At 41.7% G+C, this 13,919-nt stretch overlaps 2 protein-coding genes across 2 annotated transcripts in view; one reads left to right on the forward strand and one right to left on the reverse strand.

Moving 5' to 3' along the window:
* Positions 1-2,694: 2,694 nt before the first annotated feature.
* On the forward strand, positions 2,695-3,960 carry LOC139416596 (UDP-GlcNAc:betaGal beta-1,3-N-acetylglucosaminyltransferase 7, like). Its single transcript, XM_071165451.1, has one exon. It carries the CDS (start codon positions 2,716-2,718, stop codon positions 3,958-3,960), a length of 1,245 nt encoding a protein of 414 aa, XP_071021552.1. The 5' UTR covers positions 2,695-2,715.
* A 608-nt stretch (positions 3,961-4,568) lies between these two features.
* LOC139416597 (centrosomal protein of 104 kDa-like) overlaps positions 4,569-13,919 on the reverse strand; it is a 47,230-nt gene continuing 37,879 nt past the window's right edge. Inside the window, exons 21-22 of the mRNA XM_071165452.1 lie at positions 8,663-8,750; positions 4,569-6,370 (exon numbers count right to left, since the gene is read on the reverse strand). Coding sequence (XP_071021553.1) covers positions 6,225-6,370; positions 8,663-8,750 — 234 coding nt within the window. The 3' untranslated portion in view covers positions 4,569-6,224. The remainder of the gene's footprint in view (positions 6,371-8,662; positions 8,751-13,919) is intronic.

Raw genomic sequence — 13,919 nt, forward strand, 5'->3', positions numbered from 1 at the left:
GTCTCCGGTGCTCCCTCCTGCTGAAGGTCGAGGAGGCTGCAGATCTCTGTGGACAATCCTACAAGGCAAATGGAAATAACAGTATTTGAAATTAGGCCACATACTCCAAACATCAGACCATTATTTCACCCATCACACCAAGCACTTCTTGTAAAACTCTCCTCTCACCTGTACAACTTCCATGTTTCCGAAGAACTTTTCCACAGGAAGAACCTGGTTGCTGTCATCATCAAGGAAGATGCTCTTATCAATCACAACACCCGCTTCAGTTTCATCACCCTCCATATTCTCTGGTAACACGTTTGTTCTGCGGTAATTCAACTCAAATCTCAGACCATTCTCTTTACCCTCCCACAATTCATCCATGTCTGGTGGTGCGCCACACCGTGTCTTTTCATCCAATTTATAACCGTCACAGATGAGCCTCTCAGAAGTAGTTGTTGACTCCATACAACCGCCAACCATACAGTCATTCAGGGGAATTTCGGTTTTTGAGTCTTCCATTTTTTTAACATCCATCCTCTTCACTGAACTCTGAAGGCAAAACAGATTATTCAAAATATTAAAAGGCTTCACTGATGGACCAGCCATAATTTCACACGTATCTAAACCGAGAACTAAAAACAACATTCACCTTATCTGAACCCTTCACCTTGAGGTTTCGGTCGCTTGAGGGAACAGCGCACTTCTCCTTTCGCCGCTTCAAGTTGCTAACTCGACATCTGAAATGAGTTCAGACATTGTGTTAATCAACAGTTGCACAGACATTAACTAGCTAAATAACGAACGCTTCTTAGCTGGCTACCGTAACCAACTGATAGTTAGCTAGCTAACTACTGCCCCGCTAGCTAACAGACTACCGTTAGTCGATGAAAGAAAGACTAATCAGGATTCCCAAAGACAATGGACAATTGAATCGCTTGCTAGGTAGCATTTTTTTTTGCTAGGTAGGACAATTTAATCGCTAACTAAATACTGTTAAATAATAGTATATATTGTGGGAGGTTAACTAGCTAACGTTTGCTAGCTACTAACTCGGACAAACTCACCTGTTTCTTCCTCATTTTCGGAAGTTAGCTACATGTCAGTCACTGGATTGCAAGCTTGTTAACAGTCGGTTTTGCACAAATTTCTGTAGACGTCGCTAGCTAATTCAACCAATAGTAATTTTGTTCTAAATACAGGTCGTCGGCAAACGGTAAAATCGTTGTTCTGATAAAAAAAGACACCGTGTTGTTTTCTGGTCCGAGTGGTGAATCGAGACAGCGCTCGAATTCCGAAAAATGTAGCTACGTCTAGAAGTCACGTGCAGTTCAATCAGAGGTCGAGGTCTCTTTGATGCTGATTGATCAATAAACAATTGATTCCTTGTGCCAGTCAATGGTGCCTACTAGCTTACTGTTTGCCTTTGTTATTTCGACTAAAATTTGAGAGTCGTGTCTTACTGCACTTAATACATGTTTATACAGGGCATAAATAAGGTCGTTGTTTGAGGTGGAAAAACACGGCACATTTGACCATTTCCAAAACCGACACACGGGGGTGGTAAAAGCTTGTAATGCATTTCCTCACAGCCCAAAGACACCGGTTTCCCCTTTCATCTGTGCTTGGGCGTCTAGAGTTACACTGATTTTGTCCCTGTGGATCTCTCTTTCTCTCTGTGTGTATGTGTGTGATAAATATATGTTTGTGTTAATGGATGATTATTGCAAAACAATTGTACCCTATAATTTATAATTACGTTTTCTGAAGCTACGTTGATGGTAGCTAAGGGACTTAAGTTTAGTTCCTTAGCTACGTTGATGGGCAATTGTATGTAGGCTGTGATATTATAATGCATATAATAACGCACAATAACCTATTATATAATACAGTATTATTATCATTATAATAAGACAATACACTGTATTGCTTGATGGCTGATAAATAAATAGCAGGTGCAATCAAATGGACAATATAGCCTGAGCCTTAGTTTTTCAAGTAACTTATGCCATTAGATATCTAATTTAAAGCCTAAAAGATGAGTGAGCCAACCTGAGACGCAGTCTAGTGAGCCACCTGTGATGTGAAATAAGAAACCTGCATATTGTTACAGATATGTGTAATGGAGAGAGGATAAAATACCCAGTAAACAAAATAATGTTTGAAAATACGTATATTTTCTGACGTCGAAGTTAGGTTAATTTTAGGTTAATTTTAGGTTATGAATGAAAGTTCAAAATACATATTTTCCGGACTGGACGAAATCTGAACCAAATATAGACATCTGTGATTGGTTCGGACCGGATCAAAAATCGACAATCGGTGGCTGGTCCAAACCACACCAAAAAAATACCAAACAAAGAAGGCCGGTCTGGACAGGACCCCCAAAAAATATGTACAAAAGAAGTCGGTCCATGCTTAGTGGGAACTGAGTAAGTGGATAAGCTTGTAGGCAACAGTCACTTTTCAAGACCAGTCCACAATCTCATCGATAACGTTTTTTTGTTGTATGATATAACAGAGATTACTTTCCAAGAAATATAGATTCGTTTTTTTGTACGCTAAAGGAATAGCATGGTGGCGTCCAGCTACCTACTCTCAAGGTAGCCTGGTCACGGGACAGTGAATAGACTCACTAAGATGTAGCCAAAATGAATGATGAGATGCTTTAACAATAAGGGTACCTATTCAATTTAAGGATTTCTTATTCATTACACGTTTTGCGCCATAGATATGGATATTTTTTTCAGAAGAAAGAGGGCATTGAAAACTCTCCTCAGCTTGTCTCTAGTTTTTGCGTCTTTATTGATGATCCAAAAGTTCAAGCTTGTGGATAACAGCATCAAGGATGATATGGAGGTTAAACGCCAGGAAGAAGCCGGTTGGTGTGGACCTGAGTGTGATTTCTACAAAGGAAAAGGCCTATTGAAAAGCAGTTTGGGAAACTACTCGCCTGTTCTTGGTGATGATTTGGATGCGCCACGGGTGAAGGTGTCCAACGCTACTCTAGCTACTTGGGATGTACACGTTATGAACTGCAGTGAAGATTCAGCCGTGAGGAAAAATGATTGGTTTCGACGTTTGGATCCGAGGTTCCACCAATTTGTGTTACACAGACATTGTCGGTATTTCCCAATGTTAATAAATCACCCGGATAAATGCAGGAATGGAGACGTACACTTGCTCATGGTTGTAAAATCCGTTATAGAGCAGCATGATAGGCGAGAGGCCGTGCGTAATACCTGGGGTAGGGAACAGGAAATTGATGGTAAGAGAATAAAAACGCTGTTTCTTCTAGGAAGCCCTACAAATGGTAAAGACACGAAAAACCTTCAAAAGTTGATTGAGTATGAGAACATTATATATGGAGACATTCTTCAATGGGATTTTATGGACACATTTTTCAACCTCACCTTGAAAGAGGTAAATTTTCTGAAATGGTTTGATATTCACTGCTCCAGTGCCAAGTTTATATTCAAAGGGGATGACGACGTTTTCGTGAATACAAAGAACTTACTGGAACTTATTGGTTTCAAGACTGAGGACCGCAAAGTGCTGAACTTATTTGTTGGGGACACCATATCCAAAGCCATCCCCATCAGAAACCATCAAAGTAAATACTACATCCCCAAAGAGCTGTTTGACAAACCGTACCCACCTTATGTTGGTGGTGGTGGGTTTTTAATGTCCTCACAATTAGCTCATAGACTGTTTGTGGTTTCAGAGGACTTGGAGCTCTATCCCATTGATGATGTGTTTTTGGGAATGTGCCTCCAGAAGCTACACTTGACTCCAGAGATGCACATAGGTTTCAGGACCTTTGGCATCATGAAACGCAGAGTGAGTCCAATGAACAGAGAACCTTGCTTTTTCAAAAACCTCATCGTAGTCCATAAATTGAGTCCTCAGGAGCTATTCAGGATGTGGAGTGTAGTGGAAAATAAGGAGCTGGTTTGTGCCAAAAACACTGCACCATGATTGTCAAGCTAAAGCTCTGTGTGACAAAGGTTATGCAACAAATATTGTTAAATTGTTATATGTGTATGTAGGCCTAGTAGGACAACTAACAAAGACAATGTGAAAAGAATGACATTCTTTCATTCTCACTGACCTGTTTAATGTTTCACTTTTGTAATGTTTATTGTAATGTCAATAGGTAGGAAAACCAAATTAGTAATTGTACATGACTTATGTCTATACAAAATTAACCACTTTTTCAGCAAACTAAATATATGGCAGCATTGAACACTGAAAAGCCTTTTTCATGCCAGTTTAGTGCCTTTGATTGAGATTATGGATGTTTTAGTAACTAAAAAGGTTACATGAAAATATAATTTGGTAAATGTTTGCCATAGATTCTAGAACAAATATTTAATGACATTTTAAGAGTCACAACTAGTTTTTGTGTTGATGTTTGTAACAGATTCATTAAATATGTATTGTTATATCAGTGTTTTAATGTGTCTGAGTGCTGGGTAAGAGTTGAGGGCTGCTGGGTGGATAACAGATACTATAATTGTTGGTGTAAAATAGTTGTCTTTGAAATACATATTTGGCATCTCAAACTCACCAGAGTAAGAGACAAATTAATCTATACAGTGCTGTTAACTTTATTTAATCAAACATAGATGTTTCAATCTCTGCACAGAATGGTTGTAAATCAAATATGTACAGTCAATACTGATGGATATGTACTGAAAATCCACAAGGAAAATATATACATCAGTGGAGGCTGCTGAGAGGAGGACGGCTTGTAATAATGGCTGGAACGGGGCAAATAGAATGGCATCAAATACATGTAAAACCATGTGTTTGATGTATTTGATACCATTCCACTGATTCGGCTCCATCCATTACCACGAGCCTGTCCTCCCCAATTAAGGTGCCACCAGCCTCCTGTAATATACACCGATGTCATTTCCTAAATATGAAAAAGCTGAAAGAGACAAAAAGATTGGGATGTAAGAAAATGTCAAATTGTCCTATAATTTGATCAAGATTGGTCAAGGCAAAGGACCAGCAGATAACAATGAAACACACCATATAACATATGAAGCAGTAAAATAGTATTGTCTGCGTCTGCTAAGTGAACCCTTTATATTAGTTCCAGTCCACATTGTACTGATGTAGGGTGTACCTTGAAGATAATTATGACTTGTAGATTTAGGTCAAGATTCACACATTTGGTATAAAATCCCTCTGATTTAGGCTACCTATACAAAATGCAATAGCATGTTAAGTAACATGGAAAAAAATGCACCCCTATAAAAGGGTGCATCTTACCATATCTAGAAAGTATTACAGTGAACTAAGTGCCTAAAAATTTCATCAAATGGGACCATTCTCAAATCTTAGATGTTTGGGAAAATTACCACTAACGTACATTACTCCTAAAGAAAAAAAGAGAACGTTTGTTCTCATTTATTTTCTATTTCAATTAGCAATTAATAATTTCTATTTTACCTTAAATGGCTTTTTGGCTAGGCCAAATATCTGTGCTCAGTGTTGATTGTCTAAACACTCAAAATATAAAAAAACCCAGATTGAAACAATAAATAGTGTGACAATGTAAAAAGCATGATAAATTCCATTGACAAGAAAAAGGTGCTATATAATAACTAAGTAGGGAAATTAATTACAGTAAGAAACAAAGACATTTACACAACTACTGTATCAATGTAAAACATATTTGATTAGATTACAAGCCACACAGAGAGACATAAAGAGACGTAAAGAGAAATGTAAACAGATGCCCTGCATAAAGCTTGTTGTAGCTACACTCAGGCTGTTATTGGATTTGGAGTAATCAATAAACAGCTTAGAATAGTATTATTACTATATTATAATACGTTAGTATGTAGTATACTAATATATAATATATTGCAATATCGTTCAGTATCCCTCCCTTTTGATTTTAGCCAGATTTTGGTCCCTGTTCTGACAGACTCAGTTGCAAGGGAGATGAATCCAGTCCTCCCTAGTCAGGGTGTCAACATGAAACTGTAGCCCAAAACTGACAAATGTTCTTCCCTCATTTCCTCTCCCATTGGTGTAAGGCGACTACATAGGTTGGGATAAAGCCATATGATTGAAACCGATCATGTCATTTTAGATCAGTGATTGTAAAGGAATGTATTTTATACTGTTGGGACGGTGCCATGGTTCTTCCTCATTCCAAGCATTTGGACAATCTAGGGTGCTCTTGTGTGAGAAGACTGGGGCAGGGACGGTTGGGTGTGGGTTCACCGTTTGACTGGGGTGAGGCGGCTGGTGTGGGTTCGGCTGGCTCTGGGTGCCAAGGCCGGAATCCTGCTCCCTTTGCCCATTGCCCTGCCCCTACTTCCCACTGACCACACCTGCTTAAGCTTAGCCACACTGCCAGGCTTCCCTGAACACAGGAGAAAAAGAAGAGAATGACTTCCTCCACCATTAGGAAGTACTGAGTGTTATTCTAAAATACCCCCCCCCCCCCTCAACCACACGGGCACACACGCACACATAAAATATCCCATAATGACAAATTGAAAACAGGTTTGTAGAAATGTTTGCAAATTTAATTCAAATAAAACAGAAATATGTTATTTAATGTAGTATTCAGACCCCTTGCTATGAAACTTGAAATTGAGCTCAGGTGCATCCTGTTTTCATTGATCATCCTTGAGATGTTTGTACAACTTGATTGGAGTCCACCTGTGGACAATAAAATTGATTGGACATGATTTGGAAAGAAAACACCTGTCTATATAAGGTTCCACAGTTGACAGTGCATGTCAGAGCAAAAACCAAGCCATGAGTTCGAAGGAAGTATCCGTAGAGCGCCGAGACAGGATTGTGTCAAGGCACAGATCTGGGCAAGGATACAAAAAAAAACAATTTCTGCAGCATTGAAGGTCCCCAAGAATACAGTGGCCTACATCATTCTTAAATGGAAGAAGTTTGGAACCACCAAGACTCTTCCTCGAGCTGGCCGCCCGGCAAAAGTGAGCAATCGGGGTGAGAAGGGATGGTCACTGACAGAGTTCCAGAGTTCCTCTGTGGAAATGGTTGTCCTTCTGGAAGGTTCTCCCATCTCTGCAGCACTCCACCAATCAGGCCTTTATGGTAGTGGTCAGACGGAAGCCACTCCTCAGTAAAAGGCACATGACAGCCCGCTTGGAGTTTGCCAAAAGGCACCTAAAGGACTCTGACTATGAGAAACATGATTCTCTGGTCTGATGAAACCAAGATTGAACTCTTTGTCCTGAATGCCAAGTGTCTCATCTGGAGGAAACCTGGCATCATCCTTACGGTGAAGCATGGTGGTGGCAGCATCATGCTGTGGGGATGTTTTTCAGCGGCAGGAAGACTAGTCATGATCGAGGAAAAGATGAATGGAGCAAAGTACAGAGAGATCCTTGATGAAAACCTACAAGTCTCTGCATGTCCTTGAGTGGCCCAGCAAGAGCCCGGACTTGAACATCTCTGGAGAGACCTGAAAATAGCTGTGAAGCGACGCTCCCCATCCAACCTGACAGAGCTTGAGAGGTTCTGCAGAGAATGGGAGAAACTCCCCAAATACAGGTGTGCCAAGCTTGTAGCATCATACCCAAGAAGACTTGAGGTTGTAATTGCTGCCAAAAGGTGCTACAACAAAGTACTGAGTAAAGGGTCTGAATACTTATGTACATTGTTTTATACATTTGCAAACCTTTCTGAAAACCTGTTTTTGTTTTGTCATTATGGGGTATTGTGTGTAGATTGAGGGAAACAAATCAATCAATTTTAGAATAAGGCTGTAACGTAACAAAATGTGGAAAAAGTCAAGGGGTCTGAATACTTTTCGAATGCACTAGGTCTAAAAAGGGCCTAAAATGGCCACTTTTCATCATGATGTTAAAAAATAAATAAAAATACAAATGTAAAAGCATGCCAAACATCTTTCCTCCCAATTAAGTTTCTATGTGAGAATTGCCAGAACAATCTGATAGCAAAAATATTTTCAGTCTGGAATTGCCTTGTGTGTACTGTATACAGGTAACCTGCAAGGCAAGAAGGTTGTACAGTGTTTGAATGCTGTGTGTGTGTGTGTGTGTACACGTTTGCAGAATGTGCATCAGAGGAGATTGGTGGCACCTTAATTGGGGAGGACGGGCTCAAGGTAATGGCTGGAGTGGAATAGTATCAAATACAGCAAACGCTTGATGCCATTCCATTTACTCCATTCCAGTCATTATTATGAGCCGTCCTCCCCTCAGCAGCCTCCACTGACTGGCATGCATGTATGCGTACACAAAGGACAGAGGAAAAAACATGAAAGTTCCTGTGATGGCAAAGGTCAGGAAATGACAAATACAAACAAAAAAGAAGCTTTCAGTGAAAGGGTATAAAGAGACAAAATTCGTAACCAATGAACTATCACTTGAGCACATACTGTATTGATCATTCACATGCACTAATTGGTTTTGCATTTTGAAAGCATTACTGCCTTTTTCAGTTTTTATGAATTCACAAGAATGCAAAACACATTATTTACTATACAACAAATTGACATTTCAATGCATCTCTTGGCATGAGACTGGAACACAGCTATATATTTGACCAATATGCAGAATGGGCCCTTTCCATGGGTCTAACACTACCCCCCAGGCTTGGGTGGAAGAGCAGGGGGGGGGGGGGTTAAGTGGGTGTATGAATGACTTACCTTGTGCCAGCTGGGCTCTCTGCAATACCGCAATCCTTCGTGAGTTCTGTTTACAGCCCTCTCGGCCCATGAGGTGTGCCTTCCAGGCCTGGAGGACAAAGAGCAAGTCAGTCTGCTGGCCTATAAAATTGACTCTCTCCCTCTTACTCCATGCATGCCTTTGCTTTGCAGCAGCACTGTGGGCCGGTGTCAGAGCCTGGCTAATGGCCGACTTGGCTCTCCAACACAGGGGTTTTTCTGGCACACCAGGCAAGGGTTTGGGCCGCATAGGTTCAACTGCTACTGAGAGTTTTCCTTGTAGAAGGTAAGAAGGAGAAGTGCGAGGGAGAATGAATGCGGCAGCGCTGCTTGAGGGCTTCCTGAAAATGTGCCTCCTCAGTTCATCTTAAGAAGGACACTGCATGTGTGTTTTTATGAATTTAAAAAGGCAAGTCAGTTAAGAACACATTTTTATTTACAATGACGGCCTACCAAAAGCCAAAAGGCCTCCTGCGGGGATGGGGGATTAAAAATAAAAATGTAGGACAAAACATACATCACAACAAGAGAGACCCCACAACACTACATAAAGAGAGACCTAAGACACAGCATGGCAGCAACACATGACAACACAGCATGGTAGCAACACAACATGACAACAATACAGTAGCAACACAACATGGCAGCAGCACAAAGCATGATACAAACATTATTTGGCACAGACAACAGCTCCGAAGTCGCTGGAAGACATTTTCAATCTTTGCCTGACTGACGCACGAACAGGTTTCGGATGTTATATACGGAAGAGTTACACTGTCAAATTTCCCCAAAAGGAGGCTTAGTGTCGACATGCATTGACAATGCAGCTCAAATAGAGCATTTACATTTCTGCATAATTCGGACATGAAATTTGATTCCTCTAGGTCACAACAATAGACAAACAAAGTCTGCTTAAACTAATTACACAAGAAAACGTATAATTTTATGTCTTTATTGAACACACCGTGTAAACATTCACAGTACAGGGTGGGAAAAATGTGAACCCTTGGATTTAATAACTGGTTGACCCTCCTTTGGTAGCAATAACCTCAACAAAATGTTTTCTGTAGTTGCGGATCAGACCTGCACAACAGTCAGGAGGAATTTTGGACCATTCCTCTTTACAAAACTGTTTCAGTTCAGCAATATTCTTGGGATGTCTGGTGTGAACTGTTCTCTTGTGGTCATGCCACAGCATCTCAATCGGGTTGAGGTCAGGACTTCTGTTGAAGCCATTCTGTTGTTGGTTTACTTCTGTGTTTTGGGTCGTTGTCCTGTTGCATCACATAACTTCTGTTGAGCTTAAATTGGCGGACAGATAGTCTTACATTCTCCTGCAAAATGTCTTGATAAACTTGGGAATTCATTTTTCCGTCGATGATAGCAAGCTGTCCAGGCCCTAAGAGAGCAAAGCAGCCCCAAACCATGATGCTCCCTCCACCATACTTTACAGTTGGGATGAAGTTTTGATGTTGGTGTGCTGTGCATTCTTTTCTCCACACATAGTGTTGTGTGTTCCTTCCAAACAACTAAACGTTAGTTTCATCTGTCCACAAAATATTTTGCCAGTAGTGCTGTGGAACATCCAGGTGCACTTTTGCAAATTTCTGACGTGCAGCAATGTTTTTTTTTTGGACTGCAGTGGCTTCTTCCATGGTGAACACCATTCTCGTTTAGTGTTTTATGTATCGTAGACTCATCAACAGAGATGTTAGCATGTTCCAGAGATTTCTGTAAGTCTTTAGTTGTCACTCTAGGATTCTTCTTAACCTCATTGAGCATACTGCACTGTGCTCTTGCAGTCATCTTTGCAGGATGGAATTCCTAGGGAGAGTAGCAACAGTGCTGAACTTTCTCCATTTATAGACAATTTGGCTTACTGCTTTGGCTTTGACTGCTGAACATCAAGGCTTTTAGAGATACTTTTGTAACCCTTTCCAGCTTTATGCAAGTCAACAATTCTTAGGTCTTCTGAGTTCTCTTTTGTTCGAGGCATGGTTCATATCAGGCAATGCTTCTTGTAAATAGCTAATTCAAATTTTGAGAGTGTTTTTTATAGGGCAAGGCAGCTCTCACCGACATCTCCAATCTCGTCTTATTGATTGGACTCCAGGTTAGCTGACTCCTGACTCCAAATAACTTTTAGAGAAGTCATTAGCCTAGGGGTTCACATACTTTTTCCAACCTACACTGTGAATGTTTAAATGATGTGTTCAATATAGACAAGAAAAATACAATAAGTTGTGTTTTAAAAGTTTAAGCACACTATGTTTGTCTATTGTTGTGACTTAGATGAAGATCAGATCAAATGACCAATTTACGCATAAATCCAGGTAATTCCAAAGGGTTCACATACCTTTTCTTGCCACTGTATAACACTCATCATCCTTAAAAGATCAGGGCTGTTCAATTCCGGTCCTGGAGGTTTTTGTTTCTACCTGGTAGTTAATTGCACTTATCTGGTATCCCAGTTCTGAATTAGTCCCTTATTAGAAGGAGAGGATGAAAACCAGAAGTGTTTCTGCCCTCCAGGACTGATACTTAACAGCCCTGATAAAGAACATATTTCTTACTATTTAAAAGGGGTAATCTGCAATTGCTATATACATTTTGGACCTTTTAATATCATGATATATACTTAGGCCCATAATGATTTGCACCCTTGATAAAGATGAGCAAAAACGACCAAAATAAATAATACAAATACTGAGCTATATTGTATGCTCCAAAAGTTGGAAATTACATTATTTTATACTTAGAAGGCCATTGCAAAATGTTGGTTTCTTTGTGGCTTTTTCATTAGTGCATAGGGTTACTGTTTTTCTGGAAGATCCACTTGCGGCCAAGTGTCAGCCTCCTGGCAGAGGCAACGAGGTTTTTGGCTAAAATGTCCTGGTCCTTTGTAAAGTCCAGTGGAAGCAAAATAGCCCCATAACATCAAAGTTCCACCACCATATTTTACCATAGGTATGAGGTACTTTTCTGCATATGCTTCAGTTCTTCAACACCAAACCCTCCACTGGTGTGGTGGCCAAATAATCTCTATTGGCATGTCATCTGACCATACCACCTCCTGGAGTACATTTTAGTCATTTAGCAGACACTCTTACCCAGAATGATTTACAGTTAGTGCATTCATATAGCTAGGTGGAACAACTACATAACACAGTCATTAACATAACACAGTATCTTACAAATCCTGGCCACAGACTGAGTAATTTAAATGAATTGGTTTATGAACATTGAGAACCTAATTCTCGTGACAGAGTCAAGTGTGAATGTTAGTTCACCAAAGGCAATTGGGTGATAATTTGAATAAGAGGTAGGGTTTCAAATGTTTTCGGAAGATGGGCAGAAACTCTGCCATCCAGGTGGAAGCTAGTTCCACCATTGGGGTACTAGGACAGAGAAGCTTGGACTGGGCTGAGCGGGAGCGGCCTTCCCGTAGGGGTGGGAGAGCCAAGAGACCAGAGGTGGCAGAACGGAGTGCTCAGGTTGGGGTGTAGGGTTTGAGCATAGCTTGAAAGTAGGGAAGGGCAGTTCCTCTTGCTACTCCGTAGGCAAGTACCATGGTCTTGTAGTGGCTGCAAGCTTCGACTAGAAGCCAGTGGAGTGTTCGGGGAGCAGGGTGACATGGGAGAAATTGGGAAGGTTGAACACCAGGCGGGCTGCAACGTTCTGGATAAGATGTAGGTGTTTGATGACACAAGCGTGAAGCCCAGCCAACAGAGTTGCAGTAGTCCAGACGGGAGATGACAAGTGCCTGGAATAGGACCTGCACCGCTTCCTGTGTGAGGTAGGGTTGTACTCTACATATGTTGTAGCATGAACCTGCAGGACAGAGTCAATGCTTTGATGTTTGCAGAGAACGACAGGGTGTCCAGAGTCACACCAAGGGTCACCGGGAGGGAGAAACCATGGAGTTGTCAACCGTGATAAAGAAGAGGTCTTGGAGCGGGCCGACCTTCCCCGGGAGGAAGAGCAGCTCCATCCTGTCGAGGTTGAGCTTGAGCTGGTGGACCGATATCCAAGCTGAGATATCTGCCAGGCACGCAGAGATGCGTGTCGCCACCTGGGTGTCAGAAGGGGGGAAAGGAGAAAAGTAGTTGAGTGTCATCCGCATAGCAATGATAGGAGAGACCATGTGAGGATGTGACAGAGCTGAACGACTTGGTGTATAGAGAGAAGAGGGCGTAGATCTGAGCCCTGGGGGACACCAGTAGTGAGAGTAAGTGGTGCTGACACAGATCCTCTCCACGTCACCTGGTAGGACCGGCCTGCCAGGTAGGATGCAATCCAAGAGTGTGCAGACCCTGAGACGCCCATAGCCCAAAGAGGGTGGAGAGGAGGGTCTGATGGTTCACGGTGTTGATGACAGCAGATTGATCTAGTAGGATGCGAGCAGAGGAGAAAGAGTCAGCTTTGGCAGTGTTGAGAGCCTCCGTGACACAGAGAAGAGCAGTCTCGGTTAAGTGACCCGTCGTGGTTAGGGTTAAGAAGATCATTCTGAGAGAGATAGCAAGAGAGTTGGTCAGAAACAGCACGCTGAAGTGTCTGTAATTTTTGACGTGAGAGGAGTCGAGTGAGGGAGGAGGGGAGTGAAGAATGGGAGGTCTTCAGAGCTGGTCTGGAGAAGGGGAGGGGGTTGAGCAGGCAGGTTGTCGAGTGGCCTGACCCCACTAGTCACTGGCTTTCATCTGGAGAGAGGGGAGAAAGAGGTCAAGGCGGAGGGTAGTTCTGTGTGACTGGGACCAGTGGAATGAATAAGCTGAGTGAATGAGGAGCGGATGTCGTTAACCTTTTTTTCTCCAAAGTGGTTCACAAAGTCGTCCACAGAGAGGGAGAATGTAGAAAAAAAGTTTCATAGGGTTAGAGGCAGAAGCTTGACATTTAGAGTGCCAGAAAATGGCTTTAGCAGCAGATACAGAGGAAGAGAAAGTATAGAGGTGGGAGTGCTACCCGCAGACCTAAACAGCATTGGCACTTGGATTGGAACTGGTGCTATGGTCAGATGACATGAAAATAGACCTCTTTGGCCACGCACACTAGTGGTGGGTAAGACATTGAGAAACAAAAGCATAAGCAGAAAAGTTATCATTGAGTACAGCGCAGAAGACGAATTTATGTTGTACGCTGTAACATATGGACAAAGTTGAATAGTATTGTATTGTAACATGTCAGCCCTGTTTTGAGCCATTTCATCAGAAGGATGAAAGGTTTGAGGTGGTTAGAGGTGCTG

The sequence above is a fragment of the Oncorhynchus clarkii genome, chromosome 9 (genome assembly GCF_045791955.1).
Source record: "Oncorhynchus clarkii lewisi isolate Uvic-CL-2024 chromosome 9, UVic_Ocla_1.0, whole genome shotgun sequence".
In the NCBI taxonomy this organism is placed as follows: Eukaryota; Metazoa; Chordata; class Actinopteri; order Salmoniformes; family Salmonidae; genus Oncorhynchus; species Oncorhynchus clarkii.